At 35.1% G+C, this 27,106-nt stretch overlaps 1 protein-coding gene across 1 annotated transcript in view; it reads left to right on the top strand.

The window, feature by feature from the left end:
* Focad (focadhesin) overlaps positions 1 to 27,106 on the top strand; it is a 260,449-nt gene that overhangs the window by 107,669 nt on the left and 125,674 nt on the right. Inside the window, exon 15 of the mRNA XM_048783888.1 lies at positions 25,133 to 25,267. Within this exon, the coding sequence (XP_048639845.1) occupies positions 25,133 to 25,267 (135 nt within the window). The remainder of the gene's footprint in view (positions 1 to 25,132; positions 25,268 to 27,106) is intronic.

Raw genomic sequence — 27,106 nt, 5'->3', positions numbered from 1 at the left:
CCCCCCAAGAAAAAAACCCCACACCATTCCCTGTAGTTCTCACCCTATTCTCCACATTCCACATTCCCCCTAGCCTTAGGCATTTTACCTTCTCTCTTAACAAGTTCACCTATGCTGGACATTTCATATAAATGGAAACAGAATTTATGGTATGTTGTCTTTTGTGACCATCTTCTTTCACATGTTATGTATTCAAAATTTATCTAGGTTGTAGCAGGTGTCCATACTTCATTTCTCTTTTATATTTAAGTGATAATCTATATGGCTATGCCACAATTCACTTATCGATTCATCAATTGGTAGACATTTGGATTTGTTTCCATTTTTTGGCCATTATGAATAATGCTGTTGTGAACATTTGTACAAGTTTTTGTGTAGACATATGTTTTCATTTTTGGAGGTCTAGCACTGTGAGTGGAATTGTAACGTCATGCAGTAACTCTGTTTTAACCATTGAAGGAACTGCCAGACATTTCCAAAGTGACTGCCGTTTTACATTGGCACCAGCAATGTTGTATGATGGTTCTAATTTCTTCACATCCTCGTTAATACTGTGGTTATCTCTTATTTTTTTTTAATTTATTGGTTCTTTTTAGTTACATATGACAGCAGAGTCCATTATGATATAGTGTACAAGCATGAAATATATCTTATTCTAATTAGCACTCTTTTTGTAGATGTACATGATAGTGGGATTCATTGTGGTATATTCATTTATGTACATAGAAAATTATGTCAAATTCATTCCCTATCTTTCCTTTTCCTATCCCTCTTTCCTTCCTTTCAACCCCCTTTGTCTAATAGAATAGAACTTCTATTCTTTTACTCCCCACATTTATTGTTAGTTAGCTTTCACATATTGGAAAACATTCAACCTTTGGTGTTTGGGGATTGGCTTATTTTACTTAGCATGATAGTCTTGGATCCATCCATTTACTTGAAAATGTCACTCTTCTTAATGGCTGAGTAATACTGTATTGTATGTATGTATATATGTGTATGTGTATATATATATACACACGCACACATCACATTTTCTTTATCCATTCATTTGTTGCAGGGCACCTAGCTTGGCTCTGTAGCTTAACTTTGTTTTGAAAATAATGCCCATCCTAGCAAGTAGGAAATGGTATTTAATGTGATTTATATTTGTGTTTCCCTGATGATGAATGATATTGAATATCTTTTCTTATTTTTATTGGCCACTTGTTTTATCATTTGGGACAAAAGTCTCTTCAGATCCTTTCAATATTCTTTTATTCATTGCTTTTAGTTCCTGCTTAGTGAAGCTGCATTTCATCTTACAGGAATGATTAGTGAAACAATTTTGTCCAGACACTTAAGTAAGGGATACTGAAAAAGCATGAGCTTGATTTGGGGGCCTTTTATATTCAGAGAGTTTATCCAACTATATGAAAGATAGATGAAACACACATATTATGTTGTTTTTGCTACTCTGTTCACATGCCACATTTTTTCTCTTTCTTCCTTCCTTCCTTCCTTCCTTCCTTCCTTCCTTCCTTCCTTCCTTCCTTCCTTCCTGTGTGTGGGGATTCTAGGGATTGTTGTACCATATATTAGTACTTTGTTCCTTTTTATGGCTGAGTAGAGTGCATTGTATAGGTGCATCAAATTTTATTTATCCATTCATCAGTTGATGGACATTTGTTGCTTTCTTTTTCTTGCTATTGGAAATAACAGTGCTCTGAACATTTATGTACAAGCTTTTGTGTGGATATATTTTTTTCTTGGGTATATATCCAAAAGTGTAATTGCTGGATCCTGTGATAACACTTTTAAGTGTTTGAGCAACTGCCAGAGTACTTTCTAAAGCAGCTATATAGTTTTTTTTTTCTACTAACATATCTTTTTTATTTGTTTTCCCCAAATAGCACAGATATCCTTAGGCAGGCATTACCATGGAAGAATAATTATCTGTTACCTACGTTTTTTTTTACTTAAAACAAAAATGTAGATGTAGTGGATAGTCATATAAGAAAGGAATGCAATTATCTATATTCTGTCATATAGTAGAGTTGCCAGGAAAGAAGAGTTTTCTTGGCCAGTTGTTTGCTTCTTACTTTCTATGGTAGATTGCCAGCCCTTTTCTTAATAGGTACCCTCTTGGACCAGCAAACTATAATAATCCTTTAAAGTATTTCATGTTTGTCATAATAAGGAAGTTTGTCCTTAGATAAATGCCACTAACTTATGCAAATCCGAGTTTGAAAAATTATGGGAGTTGGGGTTGTGGCTCAGTGGTAGAGTGCTCACCTATCATGCATGAGGCACTGGGTTTGATTGTTAGCACCACATAAAAATAAAATAAAGAGATTGTGTCCATCTTAAACTAGAAATAAATATTAAAAATGTGGCCTATTTTTTATTATTATAGAATTAATGTTTTAAAAAATTCAATATTAATTTAAAAATCTATAGAGAGGATATCTGCCCTTTCTTGATAAAACTCACCTGATTTTCCATACTGTAGTCATCACTTGATGCAAAGAACCATTAGCATTTCCTTTAGATCTGTGTGTACTCTAATTTTTTGCATTTTCCTTGGCTTCTATATTTACATAATTTACTTGACTCAGGTAGTTCTTGTCAGGGTGTCCCTTATTTCCGTATTATATGCAACTTCATATGTGATCTCAATTTGATGTTGTAACAAATTTCTCTTCATCTTCTTGAACTGCTCTTGATAAAACATGTTATATGGGCTGGGGATATGGCTCGGTGGTCAAGCATGTATGAGGCCCTGGGTTCAATCCCTAGCACCACAGAAAAAAAAATAAAAAAGATATTACATGATAGTCAGTAAACCTGTGAAAAGTGTTGACATCATCCTTGGTTATTTAGAAATGGATGCTCCTATACCACAATTGGAAAAGAGAAGAAGTAATTGGATATCTCATACTCTTGGCAACTTCTGCGGAAAAGTACTTGGCAATTTTTTATGGAAAGATGAATATAAATCTACTGTTTTAGTTAGATTTGTATCACTGTGACCAAATACCTGACAAGAGCAACTTAGAAGTGGGAAGGTTTATTGAGGGCTCACGATTTCCGAGGTTTCAGCCATAGATGACTGAGGCCATTGCTCTGGGCCTAAGGTGAGGCAGCACATCATGGTGAAAGGGCATGGCAGAGAAAAGTTGCTTCCCTCATGGCAGCAAGGAAGGAGGAAGAGAGTGTGGGCAGGAGGGAGAGAGAGACACAAAAGAGCCTCAGGAACAATAACCCTGAGCCAGTTCATTCAAACTAAAATGGACTGATTAGCTTGGAGCTCTCATAATCTGATCATTTTTACCTCTGAATATTCCTGCATTAATAGGCACTTTGGGGGGACACCTCATATCCAAACCAAAATATCTACCTTATGATCCAGCAATTCTACTTCTAGATATTTACACCAAACAAAAGGACTTATATAGGACTAACATGTAATATATATATATTTTTTCCCCCTGTGGCGCTAGGGATTGAACTCAGGGCCTCATTTTAGGTTTATTAATGACAGCATATTTGAAAATAATGCCACTGTCTACCTGCTAGTAAATGAATAAGTAAATTATGTATTTGTGTCATGGAATACCATTCTGAAGTAAAAGGAACAGATCACTGGTACTTGCACTAACACGAAAGGAGTCAGGCATAAAAAGAGTCTGTCTATACTGTATGATGCATTTTTAAAAAATGAAATTCAAGAATAGGTTAACTAATGTATGGGAATGGAAATCAGTGGTGGTTGACCTGGAGTGAGGGTAGTGGGTAGACTAGAAAGGAACGTGAGGAAACTTTATGGGTATTGGTTATGTTTGCATCATTTAGTTTAGTATTTTGTTAGCCACGTGTGGCTAGTGATCACTTGAATTATGACTAATTCAAATTGTGATGTGCTTTAAGTGTAAAATATAGTACAGAAAAATGAAAAATACAGTCATGTGTTGCATAACATTTTAGTCAACAGTTGACTATATCACACCAGTTCCATAAAATTATATTGCCTAGTGATGTCATTGCTATCTTAGTTTAGGTATGCTCTGTGATGTTTGCACAAAGACAACATTAACCACATATCTCTCAGATTGATTTCTTCTTGATAAGCAACACAAAGCTGCATCTCATAGTTAAAATATTAAAAACTGAGTACATATCAAAGTGATGATATTTTGGATATATTGGTTGTAAATATAGTGAAGATATTGATCAAGATAGTTTTATCTCTTTTTCCCCCTCCTCATACCAGGGATTGAACCAGGGGCACTCAACCACTGAACCACATCCCCAGTCCTTTTAATATTTTTATTTTGAGACAGGGTCTCACTAAGTTGTTGAAGCTGGCTTTGAACTTGTGATCCTCCTGCCTCAGTCCCCCAAGCCACAAACTATTGGGATTACAGGCATGCACCACTGTGCCCAGCTCACTCTCCTTTTTTTGATGTGGTTACTGGAAATTTAAAAAGTTCACTTTGTCTTGTATTTTCTGAATCTCTGTCTTGGCCAAATTGAGCTTACATGTATGTGTCATTAATCAGAATTCACCAAACTGTACAGGTAGGATCTGTCCTTTTGGCAGTATGTAATGTATTCTACTTCCATAAAACAAACAAAAAGCTACTTTTTAAAAGTGCATGTTACTATGTTCATCATTTGGTATAAGTTATATCCTATATCAAGCATCACAATAATTTTGTGGATGTGTTTGCTAATGAGTTTAGAAAGTCTCACATATCCAACTAACATGGAAATATGTGAAACATAAAGATTTGAATGCTTTCATTTGATTATAATTTGTGCTTTTCCCACTCTTATCATTTTGCTTCACCAATTGTGATAAAAGTGTGAGTGTACTTTGGGAACAGTTTAAGTTCTGCTTCTTAAGTCATTGAGAAATCAGTGACTCTAAGTGGCAGTGAATGAGTCATAATATCCCTGAAAGATAATTCTGTAACTGCCTAGGAATCAAGTAACATTGCTACTAATGTTTCAAGGGGGAAAATAACTCCCTGTCTAAACAAATTGCCCAGGGTTGGAGAAGAAACAGCTTATAGTGTGTGCAGAAATGAAAATCAATGCATTGTGCTTAAAAAGAGGGCTCATTCACTTTTAACTTTTTCTCTCTTAAATTCTTAGGATGGGGATGTGAGGCAGTGCCAGCCCTATATTTCCTTAATCAGCTGTGAGTCTGTTGTAGCAAAAATTAATAGGCGTTGCAGAATCATGAAGAGAAGCTCTTTCATCTTGCCCAGCTCCATGAGGGTGTTATATTTTCAAAGCAGAGTATTGTATAATTGAGCAATAGATAAGAAGGGGAGGGGCCTTTCCTGGGGATTCTTGACCGCTCAAAGAGTTCATTTCAGGCCATTTCTCACAGCAGTGATTTCCCCGGAAATAGCCTGTGCCAAGGTTATGTTTTGGCTATTCTATCTCCTTTTATTTATTTACTTTCTGAAATCATGGTGGAAGGTAGTTGTCTGTGCCCTCTCTCATCATTCTAACCCTTTGTCTAGGGTCTCCTTCGGAGCACCAGGGGGTGGGAGCAATTTTCAATGGGACTCAGCAGGTTTGGAAGGTTTTAGGCAGTTAGTGTGATATAATAATGGCCAATAGAAATCCTACATTTTGTTTAAGCATTTTTTAGCGTGATAAATATAATTTAGTATGGAAATGTGATCCATTGTTTGATGGCAGGTTTTCTCAGCTATGTACAGTAAGGCTTCTGTTGCCTACTGAGTCTTCAGTATTTATTACACTCAGGAACCTTTTTGTTGTTGTTATGTTTTGTTTGTGGAGACTTTTAAAGGTAGATTGCCTGTCTAACCTTGCAGCGTTTTTGATTAAGTTTAATTTGCTATGCATTAGAGAATAAATTTGCTGGTCTTTTTGAACTGAGCTCTGTTATTTGTAGTTGGGGCCTATTTTTGATGCCTTCAGTTCTTCCTGGGCATGAAAACTCTTTTTGTACATTTGTTGAATCTATTTCCATGCTGAGCTTTTTATATACCACACAATGACTCTTTGCAGTTGAACGTTGTAGTTTGGCCTTATTTTTAACTTTAAAAAGACAGCAGGAACTTGTCTTTTATTAAACATTTGTAGATATTATAACATTTACTTTATCTCCCTGCAAGTAGATTTTTAAATATGGGTTTTCCTTTTCAAAATAAAATTTTGCCTGTATTTACATTTATATAATGGATACTGTTCACCACATACTAGCCATGTGTAAAATATGTGGAGAAATAAAAATGTTTTTTTTTTAAATAGAAAATAATTTAGATTTTTACTACTCTTTAAATGGTTAAAAAATTTTAAGGAAAGTATTTGTAGTAGGAAAATTTTAAATTGTGGTTCTGAAGTTCTATTACTTCTGATTTTGCTTCTATCCTTCAATCCCTTGTTCTTTGCCATCTGCCATTCGCCATTCCCCGACTTGCTCTGATCTTTTAAATCATTTTACTATTAAAAGTCTGTGAACTCAGCTTTTGAAGCTATAACATTTAGGATCTCCTCCTGCCCCCTGTATGTTATTGTAAAACCAGTTTAAACTTGATTTTGTGTTTAAAGAATTTTTGTATGAAAAGTTTTCTCAGTTGAATCAGGACCACAGTCTCTGAGGATTATTGGTGATGTGAGTAGTCTGTGACCGAACATGAACGCTGTTCAGGGTGTCCAGCCATGAGTTTCCGGCTCTCAGTCACAAACGGAGGGCATTCTTTAAAAGATCAAACGAATTGGACACTGGGAGGGTTTTAATGATGCCAGTTAACATCAGAGGAGTTTGGCTCAGTGGTTGCAAATTGTGCTTATCTGAATAAATGCCACTGAGCTGGAAATAATGACATGACTAAAATGATGCTAATTGTGTACCATTCTGCCATTCCAGTGAATAAAATATATTTGTTTAAGCTTATACAAGGAGTAGATTTTTCTTTGGGGGGGCGGTGAATGAGGACACGGGGTAGAGACAGACAATCGCTGAAGGAGGGCAGTAGAATAAATGACATTAATGTTTTGAAAGGCTTTTGGATTTTGCGATCTGACTAAAAGTCTTGTTTTGATACCGTCAAAGAAATTTATAGTTCTATTTAAGAAAGCATTTTATTCAGCATATACCCTCAAGTGACCTAGAATCATAGTTTAATAAAAAATGGCATTCTTAGTTAGGGGCGCTGCTTAAACTCATTTCTGTGCTATATAAATATTTCCAAAGAATGGAAGTATCTTACCTTCTTCCTGCCTAGGATAAAGGAAAATTAAGAGGCTCATTTCTATGAAAACTAGTGATTCCTGATTGCAGTTAACCTTGATTAGATGATGAAAATCACATTTATTGCATTTAGTGAAAGGCCATTAACTTGCTTAAGAAATATTTGGAATTAAAAGAGACTTCAATAAGTCTCTCCATAGGCATGGAATTTCTCAGTCTGCTTTAATAACATGTGCACAAACCCAGAAGTAGTATTTAAAGGAGGTAATAAATGGCATTTTCTTTTAAAACTTATTTATTTATTTTTTAAATCTGAGAGACTTCTCAGAGTTAACAGAAAAGGATTTCTCATGTTAGTTGATGTCATTCTGAAGTCTTTTTTTTTTTTTAATGTTTTGAGTGTATGCTAGTTATCTTTTGTGATTTAGGTGACTTCATACTATATAAGCCTTGCCCACACTCTTTTTTTTTTTTTTTTTTTTTTTTTTGTTAAATAAAGCTTCATTAAAAGTCTCACAATAGCATGGTGGAATGTATTATGCCTTAGGTTCTAAATTCAGCAGTGAGTAAAATGTTCTCTGGGGCACTATTCTTTTTGCTTCAGAGCCATGACACATTGCTTCTACTTATGTAAATTGTCATTTGAGCAATTTGCTTGCTGAAACAATTGACAGGGTCGTATGACTTTGATCTGAAATGGTAGAATTACAGGTCAAACAAAAGGATTTCATTGACCCTGTTTCATTTATGTAACACTTATAATTTCAATTGGAATATGTTTCCTTCTCTTTCACTTGTTTATCTCAGCTCCTCTATCCATGTTATGGATTTTATAGGAAAATGAATGGCAATGATGTTTTAGTGTATACAGTAGGGTCTCCAAAGTTTTGGGATAGCTAAGTCTATTGAATCAGAATCTGTAGAGATGAAGCCTCAACTCTATTTAAATGTGTTCCACAGTGACTTGATTGTTCAATAGTGAAATTTGGTATCATTGCCCAGAGCAACAGTCCCTGAAGTGGTTTGTATAAAGCTTGTCCTGAGGTATGAAAAAAACTGTGATATTTCTTATTTACCTTTGATTTTAAAAAGAGAAGAATTCAGCTTTATTAATATTTGTATACAGATTATGGTTTCCTTAACTTCACATGCTTCAGAGCATTATATGTCACCTGTAGTAGCCAGGCATCTGAAGGAAGAGGAGTAGCAGTTCCACAAGAAAGACTGGTTGTAGTACCATCTCTCTTTTGTTAGATATGGCAATCCATTGTGGTCTGTGAGATAAGTGAATATATGAGGTAAATATCAATCATTTTATCAGCTATGCTGAGTCCGGAAATGGATTTTTGTTAGATTTATCTGAGGCACAGTAGACCTTTATTTTATGGAGTTTCTTCATTTTCACCATTTAATCTAAGTACAACTTATTTGCCTTTTTTGTTTGTTTGTTTTGCACCATGTAAAAACAACTCTTTTTCCTGACAAGTGTGACTTTGAAAAAAAAAAAATCAGCTTTACTGATATATGAGTCACATGTTATAAAATTCATTCTTTTAAATATATAATTTGGTGTTTTTAAATATATCACAAAGTTTTGCATCAGTCACCACTATCAAACTATAGAACATTTTCTTTATTCTTGAGGTAGGCTGAGTAATGGCTCCTAAAAATATTCAGTTCTTCAACTGAGAAACCTGCAAATGTTACTCTATATGACAAAGGGGTCCTTGAAGATGTGATTCAGTTAAGAATCTGAAGCTAAATATCCTGGGTTATCTGGGTGGTACCTAAATGTAATAAGAAGTGGCCCTGTAAGATGTTTGACTACAGAAGAGGAGGAAGAGGGTGTGACTGCTGAAAAGGGGGTGGGGGGGGGTAGAAAAGGTGATGTATGTGAAGATGGCATCATGAACTAAGGAACAAAGGTGGCTTCCAAGGTAAGAGTGGGCGAGGAGATGGGTTCTCCTCTGGAGCCACAACAACTTGCTTGATTACAGTCTCATGAAATTTACCTCAGCCTTCAGGCTTCTAAAACTGCAAGAGAATGAATTTGTGTTTTAAACCTACCACTGAGCTACATCTGCAGACCTTTATTTTTTATTTTGAGACAGGGTCTCACTAAAGCTTAGGGCCTCCCTGAATTGCTGAGGTTGGCCTTGAACTTGTGATTCTCCTGCCTCAGCTTCTCAAGCTGCTGGGATTATAGGTGTGTGCTACTGCACCTGGCTTATGGTCATTTGTTGCAATAGCTGTAGAAAATTAAAAAAAAAAAAAAAAAAAAAAAAAAAAAAAAAAAAAAACCTCACATTCCTGAGCAGTCACTAGAATTTCCCTCTTCCCACAGTCCCTGGCAACTACTTTCTGTCTCTACGGATTTGCCTATTCTGAACTTTTCATGTAAGCGGAATTTTATAACATATAATCTTTTGTATCTGACCTCTTTTATATAGCATAATATTGTCAAGGTTCATTAGAACTTAATTTTTTAAGTGGCTGAATAATATTCCATTTTATGGCTATATCACATTTTATCTGAGTTAATCACTTAATGGACATTTGGGTTGTTTCTATGTTTGTGTTATTATTGATAATGCTGCTATTGAATATTTGTGTATAGGTTTTTGTGTAGACACGTCTGTGCTTTTTTTAGGAATGTCCCTGGGAATGGGCTTCCTATATCATATAATTATTGCTCGTTTATGTTTATGAGGAACTATCAAATGGTTTTTCGATGTGGTTGCACCATTTTGGATTCTTATAGGGAATGTATGAGACATTTCTCCTCATTCTCAATAACATATTTTGTTACAGCTGTCCTGTCAGATACGATGTAGTGGTCTTGGTTTTGCTTTTCCCTAGTGACTTTTGTGGTGGGCCATAATTTCATGTGTGTATTGGAAGATTATATTTATATACAGTATTTTGTACTGAGATTAATATTGTCCCTAAAATATATTTGTACCACATGGAGGTTCAAAGATCATTTAATGATGTTTTGCATTTTCCTTTTATTAAAGATAGTTGTTTCAAATTTTCTTACTTTAATATTTTTCCCCATATTTTATGTTTACAACATATAAGAATGTATACATACATGCTGGTGTGCCAAAAAGTTTTTACTAGTAGTGGTGCCACTTGATAAATAAAAAGAATTGAAAAAGAATGGCTTCATGCTGGAAAGACAGTATGTAGCCCTGGAAAACTTAAGAACCACTTAGAGTTGGTGAGGGTAGAATCTTCAGTTGCAGAGAAGTATTAAAGAGATCCTGAGTTGTAAATGAAGCTAGCGTTGGGCCAGGTAAGAGACCCTGCTTTCTAAGCCAACCAACCCAGTTTCTTCAAAAGTTAATCACTGAGTTACTAGATAACCTGGAAAATTCATTCCTGGGGATGTACCCATGAGGCATTAAAACATGTCCACACAAAAATCTGTACACAAATATTCATAGCAGCGTTATTCATCATCACCCAAAGTAGTAATAAGCCACATACCCGTCAAACCAAATGACAGTTTTAATTTATATTTTTTGATTCATGTTTATTCATTAAATTCAATTTGTATGAATTGTTAGATATTAGAGATACAGTGATGTAAAGGACAGATGTAGTTTTTACTCAGGAAACTTCTGGTCTAAATCGAGGGCCCTGAATAAACGGCCCTTTTGCAATTCAGATACTTATTATTTGTAATTGTGAAAAATTATACAAAGCTAGAATAACAAGTTGCTTTAGAAATTTAGAGGGTTTATACTAATCTAAGAATGTCATTAAAATTCTTATTGTTAGTAATGCATTTCCTGGATGTTAAATTAGTAATGACGTTAACACGGAGAATTTATTGAGTGATTGGTGTTTCTCCTTTGTGAAACTTCCTCATCTTTTATGTTTGTGTCCTTCCCTTTTGGCCTTGTGGCCTCCCTTTATATTTGAGCATCATGACACTTACTATAAATGTTTGTTTCCATGTGTGTGACCTGTTGAGCTACTTTGGGGGCATAATCTCTTCTCTATTTCTGGTCCTGGCTCTTAATAGAGGGCTTGGCTTACTATAAAATTTCAATGACTTCTTGTTTATGTAACATCTTGAATTGCCCATGAAAGCCCTGATTTCACATTTTCTGTCCCAATGTCTCAATAAATTTATGTTTTTTAGAATATGCATATTGATTTTTAACATATTTTATCATATAGCATGATTATTAAAAAATCAGAAAATATGTTAATAAAATTAGAAAAAATTGTTCATAATATCATTTTACAGAGATATTTTTAACAATTTGCCATATGTAATTCTGTAACCTTTCCTGTATTAATATTATTAATATTATTAATTAATGTTTGTATATCTATAGAAATTTTCAAAGGTAAGATTTTACCAACTATATTTAGTATACTTTTCTTCTTAGTGTACTATGTACATCTTTTCCTGGTGATATGAATATAAATATTTTTAATGGGCTATATGATTTGTCACTTTACATTGTACATATTGTCCTTTTACTAAGTCTAAGATTGTTGGATATTTTGTTTCCAATTTTTTATTATCCTTTATAATGCTATCAGCGATTTTCCTTAGAGTTAAACCTTAGCACTTATCTCTAATATTTGCTTATAATACATTTTTAGTATGAAACATTATCTGTTTCATATAATGATAGTGATTGTCCATAAAAGCTTTCACCCATGTGAACTTCTACCTGCGTTATAGGGAGCTGCTGCTTTCCCTTTACACTCTTCTATATAGGATATAAATTTTTTGTATGTGTCTTGATATTTGTTTTGGGAAAACATGGTTGATCATTTCAACTAAATTACTGATCCTTTCAGTTATGTACTATGTGAGAGCCTTGTGCAAATGCTGAAAAAATTAGGCAGTACTGATGACTTGGTTAGATTTACCTGAGGATAAGCTTTATGTTGCATTAACATAAATGAGAAAATAGAAGGAAATCTTAAGCTTTTATTATTATTATTTTTGCAATAGAAATTTATGCTTATTTTCTTCTGGTACAGGGGCTGGCAGTTGGGAGAAAGGAGACTTCAGACCTCCTGCCCTAGTCTCCCCAGTAGCTAGGATTATAGGCGTGTACCAAAGAAACCACCTCATACTTGTATTTCTGCAGGTTAAAAGTCAGAAACTGCTTTGGAGACATGCATGCTCTTTATTCCTGTGATAGATTTCTGCCCAGTCTTGCCTTTTTCCTACCCTGGAGGTTAGTCTGAATAGAGTCAAAGGAAACTTACAGATCTCTTTTATTTCCCTTTCTTAAAGCTTAAAACCAGAGCCAACCTAGGTGGGAGGAGCCAATATCCTGGTGCTTCTCATTTCCTTTTGCTGGCCTTGTTAACTTCAAACCCAAACTCTTGTAGCAGCTAAAAGTTCATTACATGAAAGTGTGGATAAAAGCATAAAGGTGGTAAAAGAGCTTTTAAAATCTCCATACTTCACTTGGCCCGGGTGCTTTTCCAAATGATGATATATATGGGAGCTTCATGGTAGATGCAGCTGGCACTGTTGGATGAATCAGGTGCCCAGTGAACACACTAGATCTCAAAGCTCCTCAGGCTCTAGGAGAGGTGTTGATTAATGTAACAAGGCCAGTTACAGTCATGAAAGTTGAACTGTAATGAGTGCAGCCAGCCCAATATTGTCTTTGGATATTTACCTAAGACAGAGTTTAAAACAAAATGTAATCTTAATATTAATGCCGAGAGCAAATACTTAAGTGCTTACCCATTGCCAAGAACTCTAGTAAGCCTTTTTACAAGCATCTTCATAGTCACTTTATGGGGTTAGTATTAATATTCATTTTTCAGATGAAGAAAAAGAAAGCACTGGCAAGGGTTGAACCTAGATTTCTCTGATGTCAAAACATTTGTTCCCCTGGGTCATGCTGAATCCAAGCATTTTTTTTTTTTTTTTGTAAAGAACTTCATTGAGATAAAATACATATCTAATAAAGTTTACCCTTTTAAAGCATACATACAATTCAATGTTTTTTGGTATATCCACAGAGCTGTTCAAACATCACCACCATTAAGTTTGGAATATTTTCATCATTTCCCAAAACCAACTTGGTACCCGTTAGCTATTGGCTTCCAGTGCCTCCATCTCTGCCTGTCCTCCCTTCCTTTCAGGCACAACCAATAATCTACTTCCTGTCTCTATAGATTTGCTTGATTGGGACATTTCATAAGCTTCTCTCACATTACACATTTTTAGTATTCATGCATGTTGTAGTATTTATACTTTCTGATACCACTATTTATTATATTTTTTGTAACCTTACAAGAAACTCTTCTAGTACATATACTTAATGTTTTTTTATTTTTGTTCAGTACCTTCCCTGGTATATGTTTATGGATCATGTAGTTACCACCAGACATATATTTAATTGATGTGACAGGAACACTTATTGTTATGCTTTGTTTTGGGGAAGGAGAGATAGTAATCCTGTCTAATCAATAGGATGGTATAAAATATCCTTGAAATTATGTTAGGTTTTTCATGTATAGTAAAAGAGATTTGGCTCTGTTTTGTAAAATAAGAATAGCTATAGTAAACTTTCAAATTCCTCTGTAAGATGAAATTTAAGTAGGTGGATAGGAAAAAACAACCCATAAATGTCAGTTCTTAGGAAATAAAGAATGATCACTTTGCCAACTGTCATTTTAAAATATGGTCATTTTAGATGTCAGATGAAAATAAAGCATTATTTAAGGTATGGAGAAATAGAGAAATAAAACTTAGTTATAGAAAAATGATCAAGGAACAAAGTAATAAAATGAGTATATATTTCCTTCAAAGTATGACTCAAATATTATATATGTATTGTAGGAAAGTGAGAAATTATGGGAGACTACTCCTAGGTATAAAATTGGCATATTACATAGTAACATAGCCACATTGATGTTTTTAGCAGCACAATTTACAATAGGAAAGTTATGGCACCAACCCAGGTGCCCTTTAACAGATTGAATGGATAAAGAAAATGTGGTTATTATTATACACAATAGAGACATAAAGAAGGATGACATTATGACATTTGCTGGTAAATGGAAAGATCTGGAGACTATTGTGTTAAGTGAAATTAGCCAGTCCCCAAAAGTCAAAGGTTGAATGTTTTCTCTGATATGTGGAAGTGAATCCAAAATGGTGACGGGGGAGTGTCAGGGAGGGGAGGGGATTAAAAATAGAAAGGAAAAAAGGGAGAGGGGATTTTATCAAAATAGAGGAAAGATCTGTAGAGTAGACAAAGGGGATGGAAGAGGAGGAAGAGGGGACAGGAAAAGGGAAGAATAATGGAATGAATCTGACTGAACTCTCATATGTACATGCATGGATGTGGCACGGTGGGTCCCAGCATCAGGTGTATCCATGGGACATTAATTAAAAAACAAACAATAAGAGAAAAAACCCAGTAAACTGTAAGTGGATTGAAGGCAACCCATGGAGTGGAGGGAAGGGAGCAGGAAATCCGCGGTGGGTGGAAAGTGCTGGGAACTGAATTGGAGCAGGTTGAGTTCCATTCCTTTGTGATAATATTGGGGTATGTCCTGATGTTTGTATATAACTAAAAAGAATTTAAAAAGTGATAAAAATTATGGAAGACTAAAAGGAGATTAAAAATCAGATACAAACCACCAAGATAACCATCATGTGTACAATAATGAAAAAGGGATAAGATTATTATATATAGTATTTCGTAACCTAGTTTTTCAGCCAGCAGTTTATTGGGGCACCACATTGTGTTGATAATCCATTTTTGGCATCTCATTGTATGAGCACATGAGAGTAATACAGTGAATGAATTTTCTCTTGTGGAATGTCCATTTCCAATGCAAATAGACAATTGGGTTTGAGTTGGGGGAAAGGAAGCCTTGCCTTTCTATTCTCTTAATTTTTTTTTTTTTTAAATAGAACAGTTGAAACAAAAGATGGCTTGTTTGTGTGTATTTTGGATGGAAAAACAAAGAAGGATTTCTATTAATGGCAAAGCCAATGCTCTTGTTTCCAATTTTCTTCCCTTCTTTTAAGTAAAAAGAGCTATGAAAAGCTTTGGTTATGAGCAGCTCCCTCCTCTCCAGGACTCCAGGACACCTCTGCTTCCTTGGTTCTTCTGCTTTGTTTAGGTTTTTCCAAAATAGTCACTTGCAATGCAGACTTCAGAGAATAATTTAGGATGACATTAATAGCTCATTGAAACTTGTGGGATTTTTTACATAGAACTTTAATTTTCAACTCTTTAGTATTTGCTTCAGAGTGGTTTGAATTTGCTATGCTCTCAAGAAACGTGGGTCCAAGCAATCAGTGTCTGTAATTTGCACTGAACAATTCATCATATCAGTGGTTTCCAAACTGGAGGACTGGAGGCATTTGAAGATTTTCCAAGGGATAAGCAGCTGTGGTTAGTTTGAGCCAACTAGACCTTTAATTTCATTCTGCACTCTTCAGTAACACTTATCTGCCTGAGAGCACACTGTTTCTCCTTTCTCAACTCTCCTTTCATAATTGCCTTCTTTCTACTTTATAAAAGGAAGACACAGCTCTACTCATGGCACATCTTTCTTAGTTTATTGCTCTAAGGTGTAAAACTTCCAGAGTATCAAACAATGGGATAATTCAAAATAACAGGAAGGATTTTTCCTTTCTTTTTTGTAGTACTGGGGATTGAATCCAGGGTCTCATCTATGCTAGTTAAGGGATCTTCTAGTGAGCTAATTCTCCTGCCCTGGAGAAGCATTTTTAAATCAAATACCATCTCTCTCTTCCCTTCAAAACCATTGTCATTTCTGATTTTTTTTTAACCATTTATGTTTAGTGATTACTTGATAACATTTGGAATATGCTTATATTTTGATTAATTGTTTTAGTAATTATAACGATAATGCAACTCAAATTTAGAAAACTGAGTCTCATGGTCTAAGGAAATAAAAATACATTTATATACATTATTTTTTGTTGTAGAGGCATACGGCAGGGGATCAATAGCAGACTTTCAACCACAATAATATATTTGGATAAAACTCTGAGAATGAACTGGAATGGAAATGCAATTTTGAAAGAAAGGATCATTATATAAAATTTTGAGTGTTAAGACATTTTTCATATATATTTTATAAAATGGATAATGGTAGACATAAAATTGCTATGGCATTTTATCTAGTTATGTAAACTTAGTGGAGTGTTTCAGTAGTTTTGTTCTAAATTGGCAATGTTTTACTCTATGTTAGAAGACAAGTCTATGGGTACCCTTAGACTTATGATTTTGGATGCTAACTTCTATAATTTTTCAAAACTCTTCAAGGAATTGCAAAAATGATCCCTGCCTGCCATGCATTATGTTGTGAACATCACTTTCTTTCATCATATTTGATTAAATTGGTAAAATTGGAAAAGAAATAGATGTAAGCATGTCTGGTGCAGAATCACTCTTCAATATGATCCCCTCCAGAAATTCCTTTTTCATGCTTGCTCTCTTCTTTACCAAGTACTTTTTCTTTCTGTATCTACCTTATAGCTTTGGCAATTTCTCTCAGTCCAAGGTTTTGTAATGCATGGTTACACATCACTATCACCTGGTGAGCTCCTTAAGGTAAAAGGCATGTTTTACAATCTTTTTTTTTTTTTTCCTTCTTCTTTTCCTCCAAGGGCACAGCTTAGAACCTTGTCCATTGCAGTTGTTCACATTTCTTGAACTGAAAAAACAAACAAATTAATAAAGCTGAGTCCTTTGAAAGTAGGACTGAGTAGATATTTTTAAGTTGTTTTACTTCTAAGGGTTTATGTCATCTGGCTTCAGTGAAAACTTTTCCATTGAGTGTTCAGTCTGCATGAATAATTTTAAAAGTTAGTACCTTGAGGGCTGGGGTTGTAGCTCAGTGTTAGGACGCTTGCCTAGCATGTGGGAGGCACTGGGTTTGATTTTCAGCACCACATTACAAAAAATAAATAAAGGTATAAAAAATCATCACCTTGAAATAATGTCTAAAACTATCAGTTTGTTTGAAAGTATTATTTAGTTGTGTTTATTTAGTAAACATTTTTAAATCTTTACTGTTAAAAAAAAGGATTAGAAAATATGATATCCCTGTTTCTAAAACTAAATGTTAGCATATGTGTGCAGACATCATCATTATCCCTCTTTCGAGTGGAAGGGCAGCACGGAAGGTGAACTTTGGAATTCATTCAGTTTGACTCTTATGGGGCAATGCATCAGAATCCTTGATATTGGAACTATTCCAGTAAAATCCAGGACTTATTGTTGTCTCACTTCTAATTCCCCCCCCCGTTTTGAATTTCTGAGTTAAATTCACCAGTAAAGTTTAATATCTTGTAACTCAAAGTATGGTTTTCTAATCAGCAGCTTCTATGTCACCTGAGAACTTGTTGCAAATTAAGAATCTTAGTCTCTGCTCCACAGGCACTGAATCAGAATCCATGTTAAAACTAGATCTTTTCCCCACAGGAGATTCATATGTACATTAAAGTTAAGGAAGCACTGGTGTAATCTAATTGCTAAATTGGATCTGGTTACCAAACACATATTCTGGGTCAAGGGGTTGGTGAAAGTAAGGCTGTAAGTAAACTTTTATTAGAAAACGGACATGCCCATTCGTTTATTGTCTGAGGCTGTTTTCATGCTACAATGGCAGAGTTTAGTAGTTGTGACAGAGACTAGGTGGCCCTCCAAGTCTAAAATATTAACTCTGCCCTGACAGAAACAGGGATGAGCCCTGTGTTAGATTCTAGTGTGTCAATTAATGCCAGTCATTCATTCAACATATTTTTTTCCTGTGGGAAGTGCCTTCTATGTTGAGTACTTTCTCTTGATTTCTATTACTGAAAAACAAAATAATTCCTAAAAAGATTAAAAAAAAAAAAAGCCTGCTGAATTTACCTCTCCCCACTGTTGAATTTGTAGATTACAGGTTTTTTTCTTTAGTTTTGATTGTTCTTAAGGAGGAGCTTGTTTGCTTTAGTGAGATGGGGACAGGTATGTTTCCTTCTTGTTATTAGGAGACTGTAGGTAGATCTGTGTCAGTCAGGCCTGGAAGCCTGAACTTGCTATTGTTATCCCCAGATCTATGCACAAGTACAGGGTGGGAGATGGGGGCAGAAGAATGATCTTCATTGGATATCTAGTCAAGTTAAGTTTCAGTAACTGTCAACATTGGTTACTACTCTGTAGCTAAACATTGCTTCCTAAAGTCTTTTTATACCTCTGACGTGATTGCTTAAGTCATCAATTATTTTTTATGTACTTGATATTAATTTTTCAATTTTAAATGGCAATAAACTATGTTTCTCAGTATTTCTATAGTATTCTCATGATATATGTTTTGCATTTTTTAAAATTTAGATGGATAATAATTCAATCTTATTGCTTGTAGATACCAGATTTGTTTTGCTTTTTAATTTTCAATCTGCTGAACAACTTTCCAGTAGTTTGGGTTTTTGAGTCTTAAGTTATGTTGTTTGAGTTCCTGTTATTTTCCTTTATCACCTTGGAGTCTAACCTCCATTTATTGGGAGATACCCACCTACAACTCATCTGGTTATCTGAGGGGAATAAAGCTCTTATCAATTCTTGCCAGAGAATATTTTTTACACATTATTACTGTGGATTTGCTAGCCCATACCAGAGGAATGTCCACCAAGAAATAGATAATTAATCTATTTAATTTTAATTAATAGATAATTAATAGGCTCTAGCAAAAGGAAAAGGTGAATGTCCCTGTAGGGAACTCTTCATGTCATTCTTTCTGCTCCTGCAGAGAAATCAATGGAGTTTGCATTGGAAGCTATTGTTCCCCTCAGGGAGGTATCTTAAGGAACCTGGAGCTACTCACTTGGGGGAATAAAAAAGAAACCTAGTATTCCAGGTCATTGAGTATTGGGTCCCCCAGGTGCCTTGATAGTTTAAATCAATCTGTTTAATGAATATCTCTGTCTCTTCTCAGATATTAGAATTGTAAGTATGTACTGCAAAGCACCAATAGTTTCTCAGAAATATAGAATGTTGTAAGGAGTCTGTTCTTTAGGAGGTGCCATGTGATGTTAGTGGTTGTTAATATCAGAGTAGTGTTACCACAAGAACAAATAATTTTGATTCACTAAGCTATAGTTGGGTGTTCAGATATATGCTTCATGTTTGCATGAACTGGACTAAAGTTGAACAACTATAATAGAAAATCATTAGGATTATAGTCCTTTAGATTATGAGGGACTTAACCAAAGGCAACTCAATTATTTATACCATTTATTTTTTTCCCTACAACACTGTCTTCATAATAAACTAGTCTCAGACATAAAAGACTGAAATTGCCTAAACAAACCTGTGCTAGTCATTTTTTTAAATACTTACAACCTTTAACCCCATTTATTAGGATAAGAAAGAATGTTATTTTTCCCATTGTTTCTGCTCCATTGATTGTGTCTCTTTAAACTCCCTCTTGTCCCCCGTTATTGTATGAATTGTGTTTGCCGAATTAGCTTGAGAGGGCTTCACTGTGTGATGATGCCTTGAGTTCTTTAATTGTGGAGGGAGCTTCTTTTACCTTCATTAAGAAAGGGGCAAATAAGGTAATTTTCATAGCCTAAAGGTTTTTTTTTTTTTTTTTTTTTTAATAAAGCTTTCCCTCTGTTGGAGTAGAGAATCAGGACAAAGAGAGTAGACTGTTCTCAAGAATTTCTAGAAATAGCTTTTGAAAGTAAAATTAGGAGATAGCTATCTGTTCCTCTGTGTAGGAACAAAGTCATTTTCACAGCACAGGAATTGGAAGCAAAGGCTCTGATTCTTCTGGGATTTCTTATTTTTTCCATTGGTTATAACAGCAATAACTAATTTTTTCAGTGTATGAAGCACATTTGCATACAATCGTCTCACTGTGTCCTTTATTGGTAACCTTGTGCTATACATTAAAGCAGGTGTTACTAGTGTTATTTCCATTTTGCAGCTGGGGAAAAGACTGAGGGAGATTAATGAGGTTGCCATAGCCATGCAGTTAAATAGGAGGCCTGGGGTTTTTGACTCTAGTCATATGCTCTGCCCAGTACATCACACTGAGTAGGATCTCCTTAATCTGTGCTATGTTTTGCTAAGACTCTTGTGGAGGAGTAATGTAAGAAAAATGTCATTCTCCTCTAGCAACAAAATATGCATAATGTAAACACTTGGAATGGGATGAGTCTCTCCAAAATTGGACAAACTGAATTACTGAGTCATTTGTACATGGAGATTAATATGTTATGTGTGTGTGATTTCTAGGTATTCCTCATTTTGGGTATTTATTGTTTTGCATTTTTTAATTGTTTTTATTTTCTAAATACATGACAGCGGAATGCATCACAATTCTTATTACACATATAGAACACAATTTTTCATATCTCTGTATATAAAGTATGTTCACACCAATTCATGTCTTCATACATGTACTTTGGATAATGATGTGTTTTGTTTTGTTGAATGGTGGATTTTGCATTATAGGCTGATAGTTTCCTCAGCACATTTAAGATTTTTTTTTGCGTGGTTTTCTGATGTCGTTAATTTTGAAAAGTGTGTTGTTGTTCTCAATTGTTTTTGATAGTCTGTATTTTTTGCTTTTTAACTTTGAGACTCTTTTCAGTGTTTAACAGTCATAGTATAGTGTATTTAATAAAAGGAAACTTTTAAAATCTTACTTAGGACTCCAGTTAGAGATTTATGTCTTTTACTAATTATGGAAATTCTTAGCCATTATTTCTTTGGTGCTTCACCCTCCCCATTACTTTTTTAACCTTTCGTTTTGTAATAAATACACCAAAAAGTTAAAAAAAAATACAAAAAAGTGTATAAACTGAGTGGAATATTATGCAGAAATAAAAAGTATTAATATATGGTACAACAGCATGGATGAACCTGGAGAACAGTATGCTAGGAGAAAGGAGTCATTACAGAAGACCACGTATCATATGATTCCATTTATAGGAAAGGTTTAGATTGGGCAAATTTATGGAAACCCACAGTATATTTATGGTTGCCTAGGCCTGGAAGAGCTGGGGGCTGGGGCAAAATGGAGAGTAATGAACAGGCTTTTGTTGTTGTTGTTGTTTTTATGGGAGTAAGGAAAATGTTTTAAAATCAACTGTAATAGTTGTATAACTTTGGGTATTCTAAAATCCATTGGATTGAACACTTTATCTTTGTTTTTTCTTTTCAGCTCAACTGTATAATAACATTTTCTATTTTTTCAGTCATTTTGCATGTTCTATGCCATATTTCTGGAACAAGAAGTCAATCTGCTTTTTGAATATAGACTAGACATGAGCAGTAGATTCAGAATAAGCCAGTATAAGTCAGACTAATCTGATGTGGTTTGATAGAGGACTAGATCTACAAGCTTCAAGGAGACTCAGGGACAGAAACGGCAGTTTCCTGTACCATAGGCATTCCTGCTCCTACTTTTGTGTGGTAAGTTGGGTTTACAGGTATTCCTTGCGGGTATACCTGACGATGTCTGAGGCCATGCGTATGGCTGGGATTCTGGAATATTTTTTCACAGTCTGGAAAACCATTTTAGGCATTAGTTTTCAAACTTTGTAGGAAGAAGACTTAAAATTTTTGAAATCCTTGAAAATCTTCTGAGTATGTGTGCTTACCCCTTTTGAAGGAAAGGACAGGATTTTCCTTATACTATTTGGCCGGAGATCTTTTTGACCAACCCCACTAAGTGGATTGTAATGTTTGTGGCAGTGTGAGGGACAACTCCTTGTGATATCTTGATTTATAGAAATGTTCAAATGACAAAGATATTGTTGACCCACCTTACATCTGAGTTGTAGTCTTTTCTCTTGCCTGTAGGATATTTCTTGGTGAAGTTGCCCATCAACTCCAATTAAACCTATCTCAAACTGAACTCATCTACTCCATCTCCTGCAAATATGCTCTTCCTTCTGGTTTCCTTCAATTTTTAACATTGCTACCATTTGTGCAGGTCTCCAGGACCTAGACATCTCAGTTTTCAATTCATTCCCAAAGTTCTTTTCATTTTTTATTATCTACCTCCGATTTCCCATCCGCATTTTTCAGTGCCTTCAGTACTTGTTGAACGCTGATCATCTCTTATGTATTTAACACTGTGTTAGGTGAGTGAGGAACAAGAATTGTAAGATATGGTCTTGTCTTTTAAGAACTTAATATCTATGGGGCTGGGATTATAGCTCAGCAGTAGAGCACTTGCCTCACACTTGTGAGGTACTGGGTTCGATCCTCAGCACTACATAAAAAATAAATAAATAAATAAAATAAAGATATTGTGTCCATCTTAAAAATCTTTAAAAAAACAAGACAAAAAAAGAACTTAATATCTAGTTGACATAATTTCTTTACATAAAAATAGTGCATAATACCAGACAGCATAATTAAGTGGAAAATTGGGTGGCGCAAAGTTTTAAGTGTTAAAATTCAGAGGAAAAAAAATAAAGGATTCGAATTTCAGAGGAAAACTTAACTGAGGAAGTGGGACTTAAACTAGATCTTGAAACAGCACAGGTTGGAATTAGATAGACATTTAAATTAAGGCATAAGCAAACATAATTAGTGAGTTCATTGATTTTTTGGGGGGAGAAAATTTTGGAGATTGTTTATATATTAGAGACTAATGAGAAATAATAATCAGAGTGAGGGAGCCGGGACAACTGCCTTAGCTTTGGCTGTAAGATGGCTCTTGAATCTTTCAAGAGTGTCCTTTCTTTCTGTGTGCTGCTCAACTCGGAAGTCCCTTAAAGGTGCCAGTGTTCCAGGTATTCTGCCATCTGCCAGCCTTTCCCTACTAGCACTCAGCCTTTTGTGCATTTTGGCTTGGTTTATGTGTTCCCTGTCCTTGTGGCGTGTCTGCGTGATTTCTGTCCATTCCTTCTTCAGGTCCTGTCTCAGAACTCACCCTCTCTCGATGCTGTCCCTGGTGAGTCCTACCCAGTGATATTTCTCTCCTCTCTGGATTCCTTTTGAAATTATTTTCTCTTGACGATAGTTCAGACCCAAATCAAGTACCTTTTGGTTTTCTAATAATTTAGAATCACAGACTTCTCTCTCTCTCTTTTTTTTTTTCCAGTAAGTTGGTAAGTTCTTTGAAAGGTTAGTTTGTGTTTTATAATATATTCTTCCTCTTAGTACTGTGCTGGATTGGTAGCTTTTCAGAGAAAAAAAATTTCAAACCCTCATGATTTGTGATATCAGAGTTATTTCTTGGTGTTGTTAGGAGACAGATGCGAATGGTGGGAACACAAGGTTAAGAGAATGATCCTGTCACTAGGCCCCACTTGCTTTATTTTCCAAGAAGCAATTTACTTGCAGCCTTGTCTGGCTTAAGTGGACAGACTATGTCACATTCCTCAGCAAACTACTGTCACTTGCAGGAGAAATGCAGGCATGAAATAATGTCGATAAGAGGAACCCAAGTTATCCTCAAGGTGAGGAGACTTTGTGTGCCTTTTCATAGACCAGATCCCAAAACTCGGGGAGATTAGGATAGTTCCTCCTAACCATAAACTCTGTAAGAATTAATGGCTAAGATTCCAATTCAAGCTGGTCAGCATGGGCTAAAGTGACCTAGAGTTGTCAGGGAAGTGGGGACTTGAGAGTCTGATGTCAGCCTTCTGTCAGTCAAAAGTCAAGAGGTGGACCTGGATGGGACTCTGGAAACGTCTCTGGGATCCCCAGTAAAACTGGAGTGTAGGAAAGACACACTGTCCTCTCCCCTCTCAGTGAATCCACTTTCTCCCTTGAGACTGGCCCCTTTTCCTGTTCCTTCAAACTAATTTCTGTTATTCTAGGTGACATGTTGACATGTCTGATATCTTTCCAACTTGATTGCAAGAATCAGAGTTTGAAGGAGGAGTATCCATGTCACCTCATTCTTTGGAAGGCCCCAGCTCTGTAACATTGTCAATGTGTCTACTGTCATGACTGAATTCAGATCACGAAGTAGATTCCAAGTCAAAGACCATTGTTTTTTTTCTGCCAATTTATAGAAAGTAGAAAATAAGAGTAAAACTACTAAATTCATTTCTGGGAGATACTCTGTCTGCTGTCTTTTTCTTTGAGCCTCTTAGTTATCTGTATCTGTTAAGTATATATTATTCATTTATCTTTGACATCTTTTCACTTACTGCCTCTTGTAGTTTTTCTAAATAATTTATTTTTGTAGATGGAGAGAAATTGTGTATATTAATTGCAGCTCAAGAGAAGAGATTGAAGTATTTTAGAAAGATTAATCCTGGTTAAACTATCTAATTGATCCATGTTGGCACTCTTCCTGCCTAAGTTTTAAAATTTTAATAAAATACCTATTAGTGAAAAAAATAATCTGTTGTAGTTGAAATTGAACTTAAGAAAGTCTTAAATTGTTATTCTAAGTAATATAATTATTCTCCCATCTCCTTTAAAAGCTTGCAAGGTGCTTTGGATTGAGAATGTATGATTTATATATGTTAATATCCCAGTTTTCTGGGTGGTGATGTAATTTCAGTGAGACTAAAAAATTACAGGACCTATACATACCTGGCTTTAGAATGTGCTAGCATCATCTTATTTTCTTTCATTTTACAGAATGGTTCTTCTGTTGATCTGGAGTGAATTTTTTATGCATGTAGGGGGTGTGTGTGTATGAGAGAGAAAGGGAGGGAGCGAGAGAAGGATGGTTCTATACTTGGGTAACCAAAACAAAGTAGTCAAAAAGCTGGATTTTTGACACAGGCAGGCTGGATTTTCAACAGCTTATATTACAATTTTCTTTTGAGAGATAGTTACTTACTAAATCTTCTAGGAATGTTCTTGTTCTTGTCTCTATATAATAAAATACGGTATTCTTAACTAATGCCTGGATGTGAGTTGGGGTTTTGTTAGATATTGACTTCTTCAATCTGCTTCACAGGTTGTTTGTATTCGCTCTACTTGGAAAGCCCTCTCTCCGAAGTTGAGTTGTGATACAAGACCTCTCATTCTGAAGACTCTGAGTGAACTGTTTTCTCTGGTTCCTTCCTTAACAGTCAATACAGCTGAATATGAGGTATGTTTTCAGCGCAGCTACCTTAGCCTGTTTTTACTTTACAAAGACGTGTGACATAATAATTTTTTTAGAATGAATTTTTGTAATATTTTCTTGGACAAAAATCCTTTAGTGTTTTTTGTTCTGAGAACATGTTGATACTTTTATGGATCCTTATGAGTAGGAGGATTGCTACCCTTATAATTTTGTGTCTTTATGATTTATTTAGCTAAAGGAGACGGAGATTTTATTATGAGAGTGTGGGCAAGACTTTTAAAAGCCACTATGTTAAAAATGATGTTTTAAAAATAATAGAATTCATAAGATTAACAGTTTCAAATCATTTTATTAATGTTTTAAGCTCTAAAAAATAATCTAGGAAGACTTTAATAAAGACAACATAGATTCTTCCAGTTTTGCAGATTACTCAGTGTGATTATAATGAGTTGAAACAGTTGGCAGAAGATTTTTTTTGCCATAAAATTCATATATTGCTGCTTAGCATTTTCTTCATTATCTCTTCTTGGAAAAGAGTGAAATGAATCAGAATATGGCAAACTACATTTATACTTCCACTTTTGTACGTCATATTCTCCTTCGTGTTCACCTCTGTTTCTTTTCCTGCCAGGAGCAGCAGCTGATTTTCACTTGGAGTCTTAGTGAGCTTTTATTTTGATCTAGTGCTTCACAGTCTTCATAAAGATTCTAATTGTAGTCCTTTGTGTATTTTAGATCATGTGACTAGATGGGATTATAGGACACTACTTCTAATAATTCTGAATGCCACCTAATGAATAAAATCAAATCTGTCCTTTTTGAGGTTAAATATCTAACACAGCACCCGGCACATATTGTGTAATTTCTAAGTACTTGCTGAATAAACAACTGAACCAATCCAGTGTATTTTGAATTCATTCTTAAGATGTGTAGACTTTTGTTTTAGGGTATTAAAAAAAAGAATCAATCTGTGACTTCTAGAGTTTATAGGCCACCAACAGTCTTTTTTTTTTTTTTTTTTTAATGGCTACAGTCCTTGGTTACTCGCCCTTCTATTGTCACAAAGCCTGCAGGGCTACTGACAAGGAGCTGGGTCTAGAAACGGAGGCAGGGGCATGTTGTGTGTGTCTGTTTTCTGTCTTCCAGTGCTGAAATCTCATACCTCTGTGTTGCTTGTTCTTTCAGTTTCTTTGATTTTATTATAGGTTAATTTATGAAGTGGTTTGTGTATTGGTTTCTTATTTGCTTATACATAGCTGTGAATTGTCTTTTGGACTAGATTCAGACTTCCCCTCTTTTAATTTATTTCAGAGCTGAAATAACGTTAAGGTTGCTCTGTTGTTCAGGCAGACTGCTTTGGGACCTTTTTTTTTATCCATTTCTTCCCTCACAGTCAAGGGAGTCACTTCAGTGCCAGTGATCCCCTCAGAAGCAGAAGTGGAGAACTGTTAAGCTCTCTCTCCATCCTTCCCTCTATCTTTCCACCCTCTAAGAAGTCCATTCTTCCATCCTTCCTTCCTCTCCTCTCTGTGTGTTTTTAGATAATTTGTTTTCTTTTAATTGTTTAGAATTTGTTTGGATATAAGCCAAAATTGAGTTTAGTTTCTCTAAAGCATTTTTCTTTTTTCCATTTATTTTTTTATTCTAATTTGTTATATATGACAGCAGGATGCATTACAATTCACATTACACATATAGAGCACAATTTTTCATATCTCTGTATACAAAGTATATTCACACCATTTGTGTCTTCATACATGTACTTAGGGTAATAATGTTCATCTCATTCCATCATCTTTTTTACCCCCATGCCCCTTCCCTAAAGCATTTCTTAGGTCACTTCTATTCCTGATCACTTCAGTG

This window comes from Marmota marmota, unplaced genomic scaffold, assembly GCF_001458135.2.
Source record: "Marmota marmota marmota unplaced genomic scaffold, marMar, whole genome shotgun sequence".
Lineage (NCBI taxonomy): Eukaryota > Metazoa > Chordata > Mammalia > Rodentia > Sciuridae > Marmota > Marmota marmota.
This window is presented reverse-complemented; position numbering and strand designations above follow the sequence as displayed.